Source organism: Musca domestica, unplaced genomic scaffold (genome assembly GCF_030504385.1).
Source record: "Musca domestica strain aabys unplaced genomic scaffold, Musca_domestica.polishedcontigs.V.1.1 27, whole genome shotgun sequence".
NCBI classification, from domain to species: Eukaryota; Metazoa; Arthropoda; class Insecta; order Diptera; family Muscidae; genus Musca; species Musca domestica.
In genome coordinates, this window is record NW_026712286.1 from 9,629,155 (window position 1) to 9,647,301 (window position 18,147).

General features: G+C 30.0%; 2 protein-coding genes across 2 annotated transcripts; one reads left to right on the forward strand and one right to left on the reverse strand.

Annotated features, from left to right (window-relative positions):
* Positions 1-3,733: 3,733 nt before the first annotated feature.
* LOC131803143 (uncharacterized) lies at positions 3,734-4,486 on the reverse strand. Its single transcript, XM_059124217.1, has 4 exons — positions 4,404-4,486; positions 4,017-4,340; positions 3,864-3,956; positions 3,734-3,778 (listed from the first exon to the last, which is right to left on the reverse strand). Exons 1-4 carry the CDS (start codon positions 4,461-4,463, stop codon positions 3,734-3,736), a joined length of 522 nt encoding a protein of 173 aa, XP_058980200.1. The 5' UTR covers positions 4,464-4,486.
* A 3,701-nt stretch (positions 4,487-8,187) lies between these two features.
* LOC131803144 (uncharacterized) lies at positions 8,188-9,055 on the forward strand. The gene is made up of 3 exons (XM_059124218.1): positions 8,188-8,445; positions 8,517-8,834; positions 8,894-9,055. Exons 1-3 carry the CDS (start codon positions 8,380-8,382, stop codon positions 9,053-9,055), a joined length of 546 nt encoding a protein of 181 aa, XP_058980201.1. The 5' UTR covers positions 8,188-8,379.
* The last annotated feature ends 9,092 nt before the right edge of the window (positions 9,056-18,147 follow it).

Here is an 18,147-nt window from a genome sequence, read left to right on the forward strand (position 1 = left end):
AACTGTGATCCTAACGCTGTTGTATAAAATATTCCAACTTATAAACTGATTTTCGATGTGGAATTCTTAAATACTAGGAATGGATGAGAGATAATGGCAATATTGTCAATTGGCATATGTGGCGTATGAGTATTGTCAACAATCATACGCCGCATTGAGCCGCAATTATTTAAACCACAATGAAAAACACAAAACATAAAATCTACATCAGATCGTAATTTTATTATGTTATAAAAAGATATATAAGGAAAATTGAGATCCTTGGTGGGGGAGGTGGGGGAATTTTGGACCTTTTGTGGGGGAGGTACTAGATGGAGTGGGCCCATACTGCCCACGGACAATCCCTTTCGAGAGTTATCGTGTACACCAGCCAGGCAGACAGACGCATGGATAGACATTTCTAGATGGAGTTCACATGTGCTGGTCCATGAAGGGTCTAAAAATCACCATCTGAAGCTCATTTAAATTATTTTTGTGCTGATCAAGAATATAAATACCTTGTTGGGTCTAAAATGTATATTTCAACGTGTTACAAACGGAATGACAAACTTAATATACCCTCCATACTATGGTGGAGGGTATAATTTTTTTTTATAAAATCCTCGTCATATGAAAATATTTTTTTTTTTTATAAAAATCCTGCTCATTTAATAAAATATTTTTTTATATAAAAATCCATCAACTTCCGACGATTGTTTGAAGAAAATATTTTTTAAAAAATCCACGTCTGATGATCACTTGAAAAAATATTTTTTAAAAAATCCACGTTTGATGGCCTTTTGGAAAATATTTTTTTAAAAAATCTGCGTCTGATGGTCTTTTGAAAAAATATTTTTTTAAAAAATCTGCGTCTGATGGTCTTTTGAAAAAATATTTTTAAAAAATCCACGTTTGTTAAACCATTGAAAAAAATATTTTTTAAAACATCCACGCTTATTCAACCATTGAAAAAATATTTTTTAAAAATCCTCGTTCATTATTCCATTAAAAAATAATTTTTTAAAAAATCCATCAACAAAATAGTTCAAGATCGGATAATTGCCAATATTTAAGCAAATTAGCATTTGTCATGAGTCCGAGTTTTTAGTAACTTTAGTAATTAAAAAAAAAACAAACTAATTATTAATGTTTTATGGCTCACTGCTTCTGAGCGCAATAACTATTCGACGCACATTATAAACCCATTTCAAACATTCCTCGTCTCAGTTGTCCCCGCAATGGTTTGGCCATATAAATTAATTGTATTTCTACTATTTCTTTTGTTAATAAATTTTGTGGTAAGTTTTCACAATGTTTTGAATCTACAAAATTGAGTCATTTAAATTTTTTCTTTCTTTGAAATTTAGTATTGCCAATGGTTTAGATTTATCTCATATCGCCATGAGGCGAATCCCAAATACATAAGACGGACAACCATGGCTCTGTACAATCAAACTATAGACGGCTGCATTGTCCTGGCTCAGGATATGGAGACCTTTCGCATGGGATTTGAGATAATGTCAAAGAATCGCAATGGTAAACCATGGAAGTTGATTAATGTCACCTTTGATGGCTGCTCTATACTGGGTGATGGCAGGCGCAATAAACGAATTTATATTTTCGATATTATTGTTACAGCTTTGAAAAAATCCAACCCTCGAATGCCACAACAATGTCCCATGAAAAAGGTAAGCAGCTATGGGAAATGTTCCCCTGAAGAGCATTTTTTTAATTTTTCAAAATTATTAATTCTACACACAGGATGTTGACTACTGTTATGATAACTTCTCGGCGGCGAATATAAAAAATGTTCGTTTCCTGCCCCATATGTATGGAACTGTGATCCTAACGCTGTTGTATAAAAATATTCCAACTTATAAACTGATTTTCGATGTGGAATTCTTAAATACTAGGAATGGATGAGAGATAATGGCAATATTGTCAATTGGCATATGTGGCGTATGAGTATTGTCAACAATCATACGCCGCATTGAGCCGCAATTATTTAAACCGCAATGAAAAACACAAAACATAAAATCTACATCAGATCGTAATTTTATTATGTTATAAAAAGATATATAAGGAAAATTGAGATCCTTGGTGGGGGAGGTGGGGGAATTTTGGACCTTTTGTGGGGGAGGTACTAGAAGGAGTGGGCCCATACTGCCCACGGACAATCCCTTTCGAGAGTTATCGTGTACACCAGCCAGGCAGACAGACGCATGGATAGACATTTCTAGATGGAGTTCACATGTGCTGGTCCAAGATGGGTCTAAAAATCACCATCCAAGCTCATTTAAATTAATTTTGTGCTGATCAAGAATATAAATACCTTGTTGGGTCTAAAATGTATATTTCAACGTGTTACAAACGGAATGACAAACTTAATATACCCTCCATACTATGGTGGAGGGTATAATTTTTTTTTTATAAAATCCTCGTCATATGAAAATATTTTTTTTTTATAAAAATCCTGCTCATTTAATAAAATATTTTTTTATATAAAAATCCATCAACTTCCGACGATTGTTTGAAGAAAATATTTTTTAAAAAATCCACGTCTGATGATCACTTGAAAAAATATTTTTTAAAAAATCCACGTTTGATACCCTTTTGGAAAATATTTTTTTAAAAAATCTGCGTTTGATGGTCTTTTGAAAAAATATTTTTTTAAAAAATCTGCGTCGGATGGTCTTTTGAAAAAATATTTTTTAAAAAAATCCTCGTCTGATTGTCTTTTGAAAAAATATTTCTTCAAAAAACCACGTCTGATGGTCTTTTGAAAAAATATTTTTTAAAAAATATTTTTTCAAAAGACCATCAGACTTGGATTTTTGAAAAAATATTTTTTAAAAAATCCACGTCTGATGGTCTTTTGAAAAAATATTTTTTTAGAAAATCCACGTCTGATGGTCTCTTGAAAAAATATTTTTTTTAAAAATCCACGTTTAATGGTCTTTTGAAAAAATATTTTTTAAAAAATTCACGTCTGATGGTCTTTTGAAAAAATATTTTTTAAAAAATCCACGCCTGATGGTCATTTTTATGATTTATAGATAATTCAAAGTTCCCCAGGGCGTATAACTACTGGCAACACTTTAAAAACTCCACGTCTGATGGTCATTTAAAAAAATATTTTTTAAAAAATCCACGGCTGATGGTAATTTAAAAAAAAAATATTTTTTAAAAAATCCATGTCTGATGGTCAATTAAAAAAATATTTTTTAAAGAATCCATGTTTGATGGTCATTTGAAAAATATTTTTTGAAAAATCCAAGTCACGTCTGATGGACATTTGAACAAATATTTTTTAACAAATCCACCTCTGATGGTCATTTGAAAAAATATTTTTTAACAAATCCACGTCTGATGGTCAATTAAAAAAATAGATTTTTATTAAATCCAAAAAATAAATTTTAAAAAATATTTTTTAAAAAATCCACGTCTGATGGTCATTTAAAAAAATATTTTTTAAAAAAACCACGTCTGATGGTATTTTTTAAAAAATATTTTTTCAAAAGACCATCAGACTTGGATTTTTGAAAAAATATTTTTTAAAAAATCCACGTCTGATGGTCTTTTGAAAAAATATTTTTTTAGAAAATCCACGTCTGATGGTCTTTTGAAAAATATTTTTTTTAAAAATCCACGTCTGATGGTCTTTTGAAAAAATATTTTTTAAAAAATCCACGTCTGATGGTCTTTTGAAAAAATATTTTTTAAAAAATCCACGCCTGATGGTCATTTTTATGATTTATAGATAATTCAAAGTTCCCCTACTGGCAACACTCATACGCCACTTTCAAATATTTACAAATATTTATTTTATTTCTTTAAGTGTCCACATTGAATATTAATTTATATGTTGGAATATTTTTATATACCAAGGAAATATTGATGTTCGCCTCTATATGGGGAAGTACATGCGTGAACTTAATACTGCTCATTGTAAAATTATCATAACAGTATTCAGTGTCCTGTGAGGAAACAAAATGGAATTTTCGAATTAGAGAAAAAGAAAAAAACACCCTTCCTACCTTTTTCATGGGACACTGTTGAGGCATTCGGGGATTCTGTTTTTTTACCGCCCGAACAACTGTGTCAACCAAATAGATAGGTTTGTTTTTCCTACCATCGCCCAGCACGGAACAGCCGTCCACGGTTATATTGAATAGAGTCCAAGGTTTGGCATTTTTCTTGGTCTTCGATACAGCTTCAATTCTCAGAAGAAACTTTTCCATGTCCCGGGCAAGGACAACGCAACCATTGATGGTTTGATTGAACAAATCCAAAGTTGTCCATTTGATGTAGTTGGCATCCAATTCGTGGCGATAGGAAATGACTCGAAATATTTGACAATGCTTTGCGGGAGAAAATTAAGGATTTTAATATATCCTGGCATTTGATAGAGAGAAAAAACTTACCCCAAAATTGAAAAACCCAACGAAGAGCAGAAATATTTGTGTTCTAAGGAACAACAGCATTTTTTGTGCAATATTTTTTGTAAAAGAAAATATTGTGAATTTATTTCATTTTGATAGAGATGTTTTTATTACATATGGAGAATTTGCATTTTCAATTATTTTCCAATTAAATGCTGACATATTTATATAATAATTATTATACTGAAATAAACAAATAAGACTCGTTTTTATAATTATTTGATGACAGATTAATAGAAGGTATTCAGTTAACCATAAAACGTAGGTTTCAGTAACACAATAAAATTTTTTTCAAATGACCATCAGACATAGATTTAAAAAAAAAAAATTCAAATGACCATTAGACGTGGATTTTTTAAAAAAATATTTTTTTAAAGGACCATCAGAAGTAAGCTTTATAAAAATTTATTTTTTCAAATGACCATCAGACATGGATTTTTTAAAAAATATTTTTTTTAATGACCATCAGACGTAGATTTTTAAAAAAATATTTGTTTCAAACGACCATCAGACGTGGATTTTTTAAAAAAAATATTTTTTCAAATGACTATCAGACAGGGATTTTTAAAAAAAAATATTTTTTTAATTGATCATTAGACGTGGATTTTTAAAAAAATATTTTTTTCAAACGACCATCAGACGTGGATTTTTTAAAAAATATATTTTTCCAAATGACCATCAGACAGGGATTTTAAAAAAAAAAAAATTTTAATTGATCATTAGACGTGGATTTTTAAAAAAATATTTTTTTCAAACGACCATCAGACGTGGATTTTTTAAAAAAATATTTTTCCAAATGACCATCAGACAGGGATTTTTAAAAAAAAATATTTTTTTAATTGATCATTAGACGTGGATTTTTAAAACAAAAATTTTAAAGGACCATCAGAAGTAAACTAAAAAAAAATTTTTCAAATGACCATCAGACGTGGATTTTTTAAAAAAATATTTTTTTAAATGACCATCAGACGTGGATTTTTTTTTAAAATATTTTTTTAAATGACCATCAGACGTGGATTTTTTTAAAAATATTTTTTTAAATGACCATCAGACGTGGATTTTTTTAAAAATATTTTTTTAAATGACCATCAGACGTGGATTTTTTTAAAAATATTTTTTAAATGACGTGGATTTTTTAAAAAATATTTTTTTCAAATGACGTGGATTTGTTAAGAAATATTTTTTTCAAATGACGTGGATTTGTTATAAAATATTTTTTTCAAATGACGTGGATTTGTTAAAAAATATTTTTTTCAAATGACGTGGATTTGTTAAAAAATATTTTTTCAAATGACGTGGATTTTTTAAAAAAATATTTAAAAAAAATATTTTTTCAAATGACGTGGATTTTTTAAAAAAATATTAAAAAAAAAATATTTTTTCAAATGTCGTGGATTTTTTAAAAAATATTTTTTTAAATGACCATCAGTCGTGGATTTTTTAAAAAATACTTTTTAAATGACCATCAATCGTGGATTTTTTAAAAAATATTTTTTTAAATGACCGCAAGACATGGATTTTTTAAAAAATATTTTTTCAGATGACAATCAGACGTGGATTTTGTAAAAAATATTTTTTTAAATGGCCATCAGTCGTGGATTTTTTAAAAAATATTTTTTCAAATGACCATCAGACGTGGATTTTTTAAAAAATATTTTTTCAAATGACCATCAGACGTGGATTTTTTAAAAAATATTTCTTTTAATGACCATCAGACGTGGTTTTTTTAAAAAATATTTTTTTAAATGACCATCAAACGTGGATTTTTTAAAAAATATTTTTTAAAATTTATTTTTTGGATTTAATAAAAATCTATTTTTTTAATTGACCATCAGACGTGGATTTGTTAAAAAATATTTTTTCAAATGACCATCAGAGGTGGATTTTTTAAAAAATATTTCTTTTAATGACCATCAGACGTGGTTTTTTTAAAAAATATTTTTTTAAATGACCATCAAACGTGGATTTTTTAAAAAATATTTTTTAAAATTTATTTTTTGGATTTAATAAAAATCAATTTTTTTAATTGACCATCAGACGTGGATTTGTTAAAAAATATTTTTTCAAATGACCATCAGAGGTGGATTTGTTAAAAAATATTTGTTCAAATGTCCATCAGACGTGACTTGGATTTTTCAAAAAATATTTTTCAAATGACCATCAAACATGGATTCTTTAAAAAATATTTTTTCAAATGACCATCAGACGTGGATTTTTTAAAAAATATTTTTTCAAATGACCATCAGACGTGGATTTTTTAAAAAATATTTCTTTTAATGACCATCAGACGTGGTTTTTTTAAAAAATATTTTTTAAATGACCATCAAACGTGGATTTTTTAAAAAATATGTTTTAAAATTTATTTTTTGGATTTAATAAAAATCTATTTTTTTAATTGACCATCAGACGTGGATTTGTTAAAAATATTTTTTCAAATGACCATCAGAGGTGGATTTGTTAAAAAATATTTGTTCAAATGTCCATCAGACGTGACTTGGATTTTTCAAAAAATATTTTTCAAATGACCATCAAACATGGATTCTTTAAAAAATATTTTTTTAATTGACCATCAGACATGGATTTTTTAAAAAATATTTTTTTTTAAATTACCATCAGCCGTGGATTTTTTAAAAAATATTTTTTTAAATGACCATCAGACGTGGAGTTTTTAAAAAATATTTTTTTTAAATGATGTGGCCATCAGACGTGGATTTTTAAAAAAAAAAATTTTTTAAATGACCATCAGACGTGGATTTTTTAAAAACCATTTTTTTAAATGACCATCAGACGTGGATTTTTTAAAAAAATAATTTTTTAATTGACCATCAGACGTGGATTATTTTTTTGGAAAATTTATATAAATATTTTTATGACATACAGTGGAAATGGAGATTTCTTTTCTTTGGTGACCTCCTGTGATATTTGATGAGGAATATTTTTGTCTTTATAGTCCTTCTTCTAAAATGATGCTTTGTTGAAGAATTTTGTACAAACTCACACCGAGTACGGCTTTAACCCTAGAAAGTGGTTTTAATACATAAATTATTGGCGTTAAGGTACAATTTAGACTTTTAGTGTTCTCTAGGACCTATAGTGAAATTTTGTGTGGAAGATTTCTTCTATTGGCACCTTCTGCCTAAAACGAAATTTTATTTCCATTTCAGGCATCAACTCGAAAAAAGTCCGAGAAAAATTGATCAAACAATTAGGGATTTTTTTCAGCTTTTTTTTTTCGGAACATTGATGTGCATATTTTTATGAAATGCAGTGGAAATACAGATTTCTTTTCATTGGTGACCTCCAGTGAAATTCGTTGAGGAATATTTTTGTCTTTAACGTCCTCCTTCTAAAATGATGCTTTGTTGAAGAATTTTGCCGAAGGTCACAAAGAGTACTGCTTTAACCCTAATATATATTTTAAATATGTTCGTATTCCTGGCGTCTTGACCATCTTGAGGGCTAAAAATATCGGGAGAAATGTTCCTCGTATTTTTGTCCGTAATATTGCCGAAGGCACTATATATCTGAAACGCACGATTTTCGAGAAATTTTAATCACAAAATTTCCAAAAGTGTGGAAGATGGGAGAACTTGCCTGCCCCATTTAGGTTACTATGCGACGTAAAATTTCAAAACGCCAATACACGTACCTTCTTTAGGTCTATTTTTATAACCTGCTGGATTTTCCTTTTCCTCATAATTATTGAAAAAATTGAAATTTGACAGTCCATTTTTTTATAAAAATTAATAATAGTTTAAAAAATTTTTAGAATCAATCTCCTTTGCATTATCTCTTTTATTTTTATTTGTTTTAGAATAAACTATTTTATGCGCTCAATTAGTAATCACTGAAGCATATTTTTTTGTGTGCGGAACTACTCTCAATTGTTGGCGTATGTTAATTAAAAACTATTTTCAATGCACATGAATATTGAATAGCCGCATAATTTTCAAACATAATGCAGTGTTTACGGAAATATTATTTTTTGATGGTCTTGCTGCTTTTCCTTAAATTGTCGAAACAGGTATAGTCAGAATAAATTTCAATATCTTCAAATTTTGAAAAATATTTCGTCTATTCCCCTCCGAATTTAAGGGCAACCTCTTTGTCAGCATCAAATCGTATCGCGACGAACTGCGGGGGAATGCAATCAAATTTGACAACTTAAGTTTAATTAATGGCACCATAAAAGGTTGCTTTTTGTTCGCCCAGAAAATGGAAAAATTCCGTTTCGGTGTAATGGCCAAGGCCCAACAGGGCGTGGCTAAACCCTGGCTATTGTTCAATGTTACATTATCGGGCTGTAACCTATTGGGAAGTGGCAAGAAACCACCCATACTTATTGTCGATATGGTTCTGAAGGCCATTAAGCAGACAAATCCACGCATGCCGGATCGTTGTCCCATCAAAAAGGTAATTTTCAAAGACGATTTTGAATAATTTCTTATTTTAATAAATTTTTGAAATTTTAGAATTTCTATTATTGTTTTGATAAAATCAATTTGGGAGCAACACAATTCTACAGGAATTTCCCCCAAATGAAGGCCATGGTGGTAACGGTATTTATGTATAAAAATATGCCCATTTATACTGGGTACACGGATGTGGATATTGCCAAAAGGGAGGGGAAATAGGAAGAAAATTAAAAATAAATAAATAAAATAAATTATTGAAAAAAATTTGAGTCCCTTTCACATTTTGGAATGAATTCGGCAATTTTCAAAAAAAAAAAAAAAAAAAATTCTTAAAAAATCTGTTAAAATCTTAAAACTACCAAATGTAGCCGTTATATTAGGGTCTATATGACGACATGGACCTGCGCAGACATAAGCCTTTACAATATTCAAATGCGGAACTTGGAAAAAAATCGCTGAATAATGTAGCTAAAATACTCAAAATACCGAATGGAGATGCCACAACGTGGACCTGCAGAGACGATTTTCTGTCATAGGCTGTAGTATCCATGCCGAACTCTAAATACCAAATCTGAAACAATTCCGGTGAATAATGTCGCTAAAATCATGAAAATACCGAATATCGGGAGGTATCGTTATATTGGGGCTATACGAAGACGTGGACCTGAACAGACAATTTTCTGTCATAGGCTGGGGTATCCATTACGAATTTCAAATGCCAAATTTGAAACAATTCCGGTGAAAAATGTCGCTAAAATCATCAAAATACCGAATATCGGGAGGTACCATTATATGGTGGCTATACGAAGACGTGGACCTGCAGAGACGATTTTCTGTCATACCTTGTAGTATCCATTACAAACTTCAAATACCAAATTTGAAACAATTCCGGTGAATAATGTCGTTTACATCATCAAAATACCGAATATCGGGAGGTACTGTTGTATGGGGGATATACGAAGACGTGGACCTGCACAGATAATTTTCTGTCTTAGGCTGTAGTATCCATTACGAACTTCAAATACCAAATTTCAAACAATTGCGGTGAATAATGTCGCTAAAATCATCCAAATACCGAGTATCGGGAGGTACTGTTATATGGGGGCTATACGAAGACGTTGACCTACATGGCCCAATTTATGTCTTATGTTGTAGTATCTACTACGAACTTCAAATACCAAATTTGAAAAAATTCCGGTGAATAATGTCGCTAAAATCATCAAAATACCGAATATCGGGAGGTACCGTTATATGGAGGCTATATCAGAACGTGGAACAACATGGCCCATTTTCAATACCAAAAGTCCTGCAGATATATTATGCATTTGAGTAAAATTTTATCAACCTATTTCAATTCGTTCAAAAGCTAGAGCTATTTCCACCGACGGACGGACGGACATCGCGAAATCGGCATAGAATTTTATGCTGATCAAGAACATGGGGTCTAAAATGTATATTTCGAGGTGTTACAAACGGAATGACAAACTTAATATACCCTCCATACTATGGTGGAGGTTATAAAAAGAAAAAAAAAACTTAATTGCATTTTTCTTTTGGTACCGAATTTCAAATTTTTATTGCAAGGTTCTCTGGGGCGTATTGACAGTACTCATACGCCATATGTCCACACTTCTAATTATTTGACATATCCGCTTCGAAAATTAACTTATATGTTGGTATGTTTTTATAGAGAATTGTCAAGTTGGCATTTGTCCGGATATGGGGCATAAATCGAGAATTTTTACCACTGCCCAGGGAGAAGTTGTCATAACAATATTCAACGTCCTGGGAAAGAAAAAAAAAAAGAAAAAATTTTCAAAAAAAAAATCTCAAAAAAGGACAAAAATATATTTACCTTCTTCAGGGGACATTGTTGTGGCATTCGTGGATTGTGTTTTTTCAAAGCTCTCAGAATACTATCCACAATGAAAATCGATTTAATTTCCTAACCATCAGCCAACAAAGAACAGCCATCCATGGTTAAGTTGAACAATGTCCAGGGTTTTCCTAAACGATTTTTCGACACAGCCTCAAATCTCAAATTAAATTTCTCCATATTCTGGGCCAATTCAATGCAGCCGTTTATGGTTTGATTGGTCAACGTAATTGTTGTACATTTTACATATTTGCGATTCCACTCTTGGCGATAGGAAAGAAATCGAAAGGAATGGCAGGACTATAAGGGGAAAAAAAAATAAAAAAAATAAAAAAAATAAAAAAATAAATAAAATAGAATAAAAAATAAATAAAAATATGTCGTAACAGTTAACATTTTTAATTTTCGCAAAACTCACCACAAACATTGGCATAGAAAAAATTAGTAAAAATACTATAATTTCATGCGGCCAAATCATTTTGCTTGAAATTGGGTAAAACAAACTTTTCAAAATAAAGTTATTTCATTATTTGCTATTTTCGAGTACCACCACAAGTGAACCATGAAAAATTGGCCAATTGAACATTCAAAAGTCAAAGGCATGACCAATATAAATTCAATGAATATGATTAAGTCGGATGATTTTTGATAATTGAATATTTAATGGGTATTAAGTAAAAATAAAAAAAAAATAGATACGACTTGGGAATTTTGCAAAATATTTTTTTTTCAAGGACCAGTGAATTAAATACCAAATCGGGATATTCCTAAAAAATTATTTTAAAATCCAAGCTTAAAATTTCCAAAAATTCCATAAAAAATTTACGCCTTGGCATATCTCAAAAATTCTTTAAAAATCCACGTCTTTAAATCTCTGTAAATTCTTTAAAAATCCATGCCTTGAAATCTTTAAAAATTCTATAAAAATCCATGCCTTGAAATCTTTAAAAATTCTTTAAAAATCCATGCCTTGAAATCTCTAAAAATTCTTTAGAAATCCATGCCTTGAAATCTTTAAAAATTCTTTAAAAATCCTCGCCTTGAAATCTTTAAAAATTCTTTAAAAATCCTCGCCTTGAAATTTCTGAAAATTCTTTAAAAATCCACGCCTTGAAATCTTCCGAAAATTCTTTAAAAATCCACGCCTTGAAATCTTCTGAAAATTCTTTAAAAATCCACGCCTTGAAATTTCTCTAAAAATTCTTTACAATCTTCAAAAAATTCTTTAAAAATCCACGCCTTGAAATTTCTGAAAAATTCTTTAAAATCCAAGCCTTGAAATCTGCAAAAAATCTTTAAAACTCCACCCTTGAAATCTCTAAAAATTCTTTAAAAATCCACACCTTGAAAATTCTGAAAAATTCTTTAAAAATCCATGCCTTGAAATCCCTAAAAATTCTTTAAAAATCCATGCTCTGAAATCTCAAAAAATTCTTTAAAAATCCACACCTTAAAATCTTTAAAAATTCTTTAAAAATACATGCTTTGAAATCTCTAAAAATTCTTAAAAAATCCATGCCTTGAAATCTCTAAAAATTCTTTAAAAATCCACGCCTTGAAATCTTCCAAAAATTCTTTAAAAATCGACGCCTTGAAATTTATGAAAAATTCTCTAAAAATCCACACCTTGAAATCTTTAAAAATTCTTTAAAAATCCATGCTTTGAAATCTCTAAAAATTCTTAAAAAATCCATGCCTTGAAATCCCTAAAAATTCTTTAAAAAATACACGCCTTGAAATCTTCCAAAAATTCTTTAAAAATCGACGCCTTGAAATTTATGAAAAATTCTCTAAAAATCCATGCCTTGAAATCCCTAAAAATTCTTTAAAAATCCACGCCTTGAAATCTCTAAAAATTCTTTAAAAATCCACGCCTTGAAATCTCTAAAAATTCTTTAAAAATCCAGGCCTTGAAATCTTTAAAAATTCTTTAAAAATACATGCTTTGAAATCTCTAAAAATTCTTTAAAAATTCACGCCTTGAAATTTCTGAAAAATTTTTTAAAAATCCACGCCTTGAAATCTCTAAAAATATCTTTAAAAATCCACGCCTGGAAATCTCTAAAAATTCTTTAAAAATCCACGCCTTGAAATCTCTGAAAAATTCTTTAAAAATCCATGCCTTGAAATCTGTAAAAATTCTAGAAAATTCAAGCCTGTAAAAATTCTAAAAAAATGCAAACCTTGAAATTTCTAAAAATTCTTTAAAAATTCATGCCTTGAAATCTGTAAAAATTCTAGAAAATTCAAGCCTAGAAATCTCTAAAAATTCTTTAAAAATCGACGCCTTGAAATCTTCCAATAATTCTTTAAAAATCCACGCCTTGAAATCTCTAAAAATTCTCAAAAACTCCACGCCTTGAAATCTCTAAAAAATCAACGCCTTGAAATCTCTAAAAATCCACGCCTTGAAATTTTTGAAAAATTCTTAAAAAATCAACGCCTTGAAATCTCTAAAAATCCACGCCTTGAAATTTCTGAAAAATTCTTTAAAAAATCCCAGCTTTGAAATCTTCCTCGACTTGAAATTTCTCAAAAATTCTTTTAAAAATCCTCGCCTTGGTTAAGGGAAGAATCTTTTAAAGAAGATTAAATTCTTTAAAAACAACCCACCCCTTCGATAGGGAAAGAAATCTTCTTTCTTCAAAGGAAGAAAACTCCAAAAATTCTTTAAAAAAATCCACGCCTTGGCCAAGAGAAAAAATCTCCAAAAATTCTTTAAAAAAATCCACGCCTTGGCCAAGAGAAAAAATCTCCAAAAATTCTTTAAAAAAATCCACGCCTTGGCCAAGAGAAAAAATCTCCAAAAATTCTTTAAAAAAATCCACGCCTTGGCCAAGAGAAAAAATCTCCAAAAATTCTTTAAAAAAATTCACGCCTTGGCTAAGGGAAAAAATCTGCAAAAATTCTTTAAAAAAATCCACGCCTTGGCTAAGGGAAAAAATCTGCAAAAATTCTTTAAAAAATCCACGCCTTTGCTAAGGGAAAACATCTCCAAAAATACTTTAAAAAATCCACGCTTTTGCTAAGGGAAAATATTTCCAAAAACTCTTTAAAAAATCCGCGCCTTGGTTAAGGGAAAAAATCTCCAAAAACTCTTTAAAAAATCCGCGCCTTGGTTAAGGGAAGAAATCTGCAAAAATTCTTGAAAAAATCCATGCCTTGGCCAAGAGAAAAAATCTCCAAAAATTCTTTAAAAAAATCCACGGCATGGCAAAAAGAAAAAAATCTGCAAAATTCTTTAAAAAATCCACGCCTTGGCTAAGGGAAAAAATCTGCAAAAATTCTTTAAAAATCCACGCTTTGGCCAATGGAAGAAATCTCCAAAAATTCTTTAAAAAAATCCATGCCTTGGCCAAGAGAAAAAATCTCCAAAGGAAGAAATATCCAAAAATTCTTTAAAAAATCCACGCCTTGACCAAGGGAAGAAACCTCGAAAAATTCTTTAAAAAATCCAAGCCTTGACCAAGGGAAAAAATCTCCAAAAATTCTTTAAAAAATCCACACCTTGGCTAAGTGATTTCATCTCCAAAAATTTCTTAAAAAATCCATTTCTTGACGAATATAAGGATTCTCCAAAAAATCCTTTAAAAAAATCCACCCCATGCCCAAGTGAAAAAAATCTCCAAATAGGTGTCCAAAAATTCTTGACAGATATGTCACCAATTTTTTTTTATTTTTTTTTGAAAAATCCACGCCTTGGCTATGTAAAAAAAATCCAAAGATGTATCCAAAAATGATTTTGGAAAATCCACGCCTTGACTACGTGAAATAATTTTTCCAAATTTTTTTTTTTTTAAAGCCAGTCTATCCTTATAATGAAGTCTCCAAAAATTCTAGAGAAAGTGATCTCCAAAAATTCTTTAAGAAATCCACGCTTTGACTTGAGAAGGAGTTCTTCAAAAATTGTTGAGAAAGAGGTCTCCAAAAATTCTTTAAAAAATCCACGCCTTGTCTTGTGGATGGGAGCTTCAAAAAATCTTTACAAATTTCAAGCCTTTCCTTGAGAAAGAGGTCTCCAAAAAATCTTTAAAAATTTCAAGCCTTTCCTTGAGAAAGGGGTCTCCAAAAAATCTTTAAAAATTTCAAGACTTGCCTTAAGGAAGAGGTCTCCAAAATTTTTTTAAAAATCCACGCCTTGTCTTGGTTATGGGAGCTCCAAAAATTCTTTAAAAAATCCACGCCTTGTCTTGAGCATGGGAGCTTCAAAAATTCTTTAAAAAATCCACTCCTTACCTGACGACGAGACCCCTAAGAATTCTTTAAAAAAATCTTAAAAAGCCTCCAAAAAATCGTTATTTTTTATAAAAATTGAATTTTTTAAAAATATTTTTTTAATAAAATTAATAAAATATTATTTTTCTAATTTTTTCAAGTTTTTTCCTCCCCCCTTCAAGAAAGCCATTTCTTTTTTTCATATTTAGCATTTTTATTGAATTTTATTGTTTTGTTTTTTTTTTTTTGTTTGTTCTTTATATGCTTAAACATAATATTATTTACCAACTTATAGTATATAATATATTCCTTGTTTCATATATATAATAGATATATATTTTTTATATATATTTCATTTTTCTTTGTATATATATTTTGGATTTGATTTTGAAGAAGAGACCAAGACCTATTTTGTCCTAGAAAAAAATATAATAATTTTGGATCTTGTGTGATCCCTGGGTGGAAGATATGCAGGACATTTTTTTTTTGGGCACAAAATATGTCTTGGTCTAACTGTTTGGGGTTGTCATCAATGGATTTTTTTACTTAGCCTTAGATATAGTATTTCTGGGTATATATTTACATTATTTATTATTATCAGCAACATTTAAATTAGATCTTTTTTTTCGTTTTGCTAACAATGGCAATGGTTTTTTTTATATATTTTTATTATTGTATATAGTTTTATGTTTTATATAAGAAATTTCCAATAGATAAATAGATTTAAATATGTTTTTTAATATTTAAATTAAATATGAAAATTATATTAAAAAAAATCAAAAATTTAGAAAAAATACAGGGGGTCCCTGTAGGTCCATTGGAGCTTTTTAAGAAATTATTCTAGACATTCAAGACATCTGGAAAGTCTTCTATGCTTAGAAGACCTCTAGAAAAGCTTCGGGTGATATTCCACATATATAGGATCCTCAGAAGTTTCTTGAGGAATATAAGAATTCTGCAAAATTTCCCGGACATAGAATACACCCAAAAGGTCTTGAAGATATAGAACCTTTCCAGAGGGACTCTTAATCTTAATAGACCTCCACAAGTGGTTCCAGGTGTAGAATACATATAGAAGGTCCTCGAGATATAGAAGACCTCCAAGAAGACTTTTTAATATACAAGGTGAGATGAAAAAACTGCAACCAATTTCAGATTGCTGTCATTTCTAAGCTATTCATCTGAAAATCTCCTATGCATAGAAGACCTCTAAAAGACCTTCAGTTGATATTCCACATATAAAGGATCCATAGAAGTTTCTTGAGGAATATAAGCCTCCTGGAAAGTTTCCCGGACATAGAAGACCCCCAAAAGGTCTTGGAAATATAGAAGCTCTCCAGAGGGATTCCAAATGTTAATAGACCTCCAGAAGGGGTTCTAGGTGTAGAATACACCTAGAAGGTTTCTTGAGGAATATAAGCCTCCTGGAAAGTTTCCGTAGTTCCGTATATAATTTGAAATAGCCCCCCATATAACTGTACCTCCCGATATTCGGTATTTTGATGATTTTAGCGACATTATTTACCGGAATTGTTTTACTTTTGGTATTTGAGACTCGTAATGGATACTACAGCCTATGTCAGAAAATTTTCTGTGTAGGTGCACGCCTTCGTATAGCTCCCATATAAAGGTACCTCCGGATATTCGGCATTTTGATGATTTTAGTGATATTTTTCACCGAAATTGTTTTAAATTTGGTATTTAAAGTTCGTAATGGATACTTCAGCCTATGACAGAAAATTGTCTGTGCAGGTCCACGTCTTCGTATAGCCCCCATATAACGGTATCCCCCGATATTCGGTATTTTGATGATTTTATCGATATTTTTCACCGGAATTCTTTGAAATTTGGTATTTGATGTTCGTAGTGGATACTACAGCCTATGACAGAAAATTGCCTGTGCAGGTCCACGTCTTCGTATAGCCCCCATATAACTGTACCTCCCGATATTCGGTATTTTGATTATTTTTGCGAAAATATTCATCGGAATTGTTTCAAATTTGGTATTAAGAGTTCGTAATAGATACTACAGCCTATGGCAGAAAATTACCTGTGCAGGTTCACGTCCTCGTATAGCCCCTATATAACGGTAGCCCCCGATATTCGGTATTTTGATGATTTTATCGATATTTTTCACCGGAATTCTTTGAAATTTGGTATTTGATGTTCGTAGTGGATACTACAGCCTATGACAGAAAATTGCCTGTGCAGGTCCACGTCTTAGTATAGCCCCCATATAATGGTACCTCCCGATATTCGGTATTTTGATGATTTTTGCTGCAATATTCATCGGAATTGTTTCAAGTTTGGTATTTAGAGTTCGTAATGGATACTTCAGCCTCTGACAGAAAATTGTCTATGTAGGTCCAGGTCATCGTATAGGCCTCATATATCAGTACCTCCCTATATTCGGTATTTTGACGAGTTTAGCTAGAATACCCACCGAAATTGTTTGAGATTTCGTATTTGAAGTTCGTAATGTATGCTAGAGCCTGTGACAGAAAATTATCTATGCTGGTCCAGGTCTCCGATATAAAGTTACCTCCCTATATACGATATTTTGATGATTTTGGCGACATTATTCACCGTTTATTTCAAGTTTTCAAATTTGAATATGGTAGTAGCTTATGACGAACAACGCCTATGTATGTCCACGTCGTATAGACCCCAATATAACGGCTATATTCCGTATTTTTAAAATTTTAACAGAATTTTTCAAGGATTTTTTTGTTCTTGAAAATTTCCAAATTCGTAGGAGGGGTATTCAAAGTTCGGCCCGGCTGAACTTACAGCTTTTGTACTTGTTTTTTTTATCTCACCCTGTATAGAAGACCTTCCAGTGGTCTCTTGGGCATAGAAGACCATCGACAGCTTTTCTAGTCATACTTGGCAGATAAATATTTCAGATCAGACTGTCAACATTTCAGATCAGATCAAACTGTCAAATAAAAATTTAAAATTTTTTTTTTATTGGAATTCAAAAAAAAAAAAAAAAATAAATAAATAAAAAATAAATAAAATAAATAAAATAAATAAAATAAATAAAATAAATAAATAAAATAAATAAAATAAAAAATAAACAAAATAAATAAAATAAATAAAATAAATAAAATAAAATAAATAAAATAAATAAATTAAATAAAATAAATAAATAAATAAAATAAATAAAATAAATAAAATAAATAAAATAAATAAATAAATAATAAATAAATAAAAATAA

Coding starts and splice junctions, on each gene's coding strand:
- LOC131803144 (XM_059124218.1), top strand. CDS start 8,380: ATGCAGTGTTTACGGAAATATTATTTTTTGATGGTCTTGCTGCTTTTC. Junction 8,446..8,516: donor TCCTTAAATTGTCGAAACAG/GTATAGTCAGAA, acceptor TCCGAATTTAAG/GGCAACCTCTTTGTCAGCAT. Junction 8,835..8,893: donor ATCGTTGTCCCATCAAAAAG/GTAATTTTCAAA, acceptor TTGAAATTTTAG/AATTTCTATTATTGTTTTGA.
- LOC131803143 (XM_059124217.1), bottom strand. CDS start 4,463: ATGCTGTTGTTCCTTAGAACACAAATATTTCTGCTCTTCGTTGGGTTT. Junction 4,341..4,403: donor TTGGGTTTTTCAATTTTGGG/GTAAGTTTTTTC, acceptor TCTCCCGCAAAG/CATTGTCAAATATTTCGAGT. Junction 3,957..4,016: donor AACAGTGTCCCATGAAAAAG/GTAGGAAGGGTG, acceptor GTTTCCTCACAG/GACACTGAATACTGTTATGA.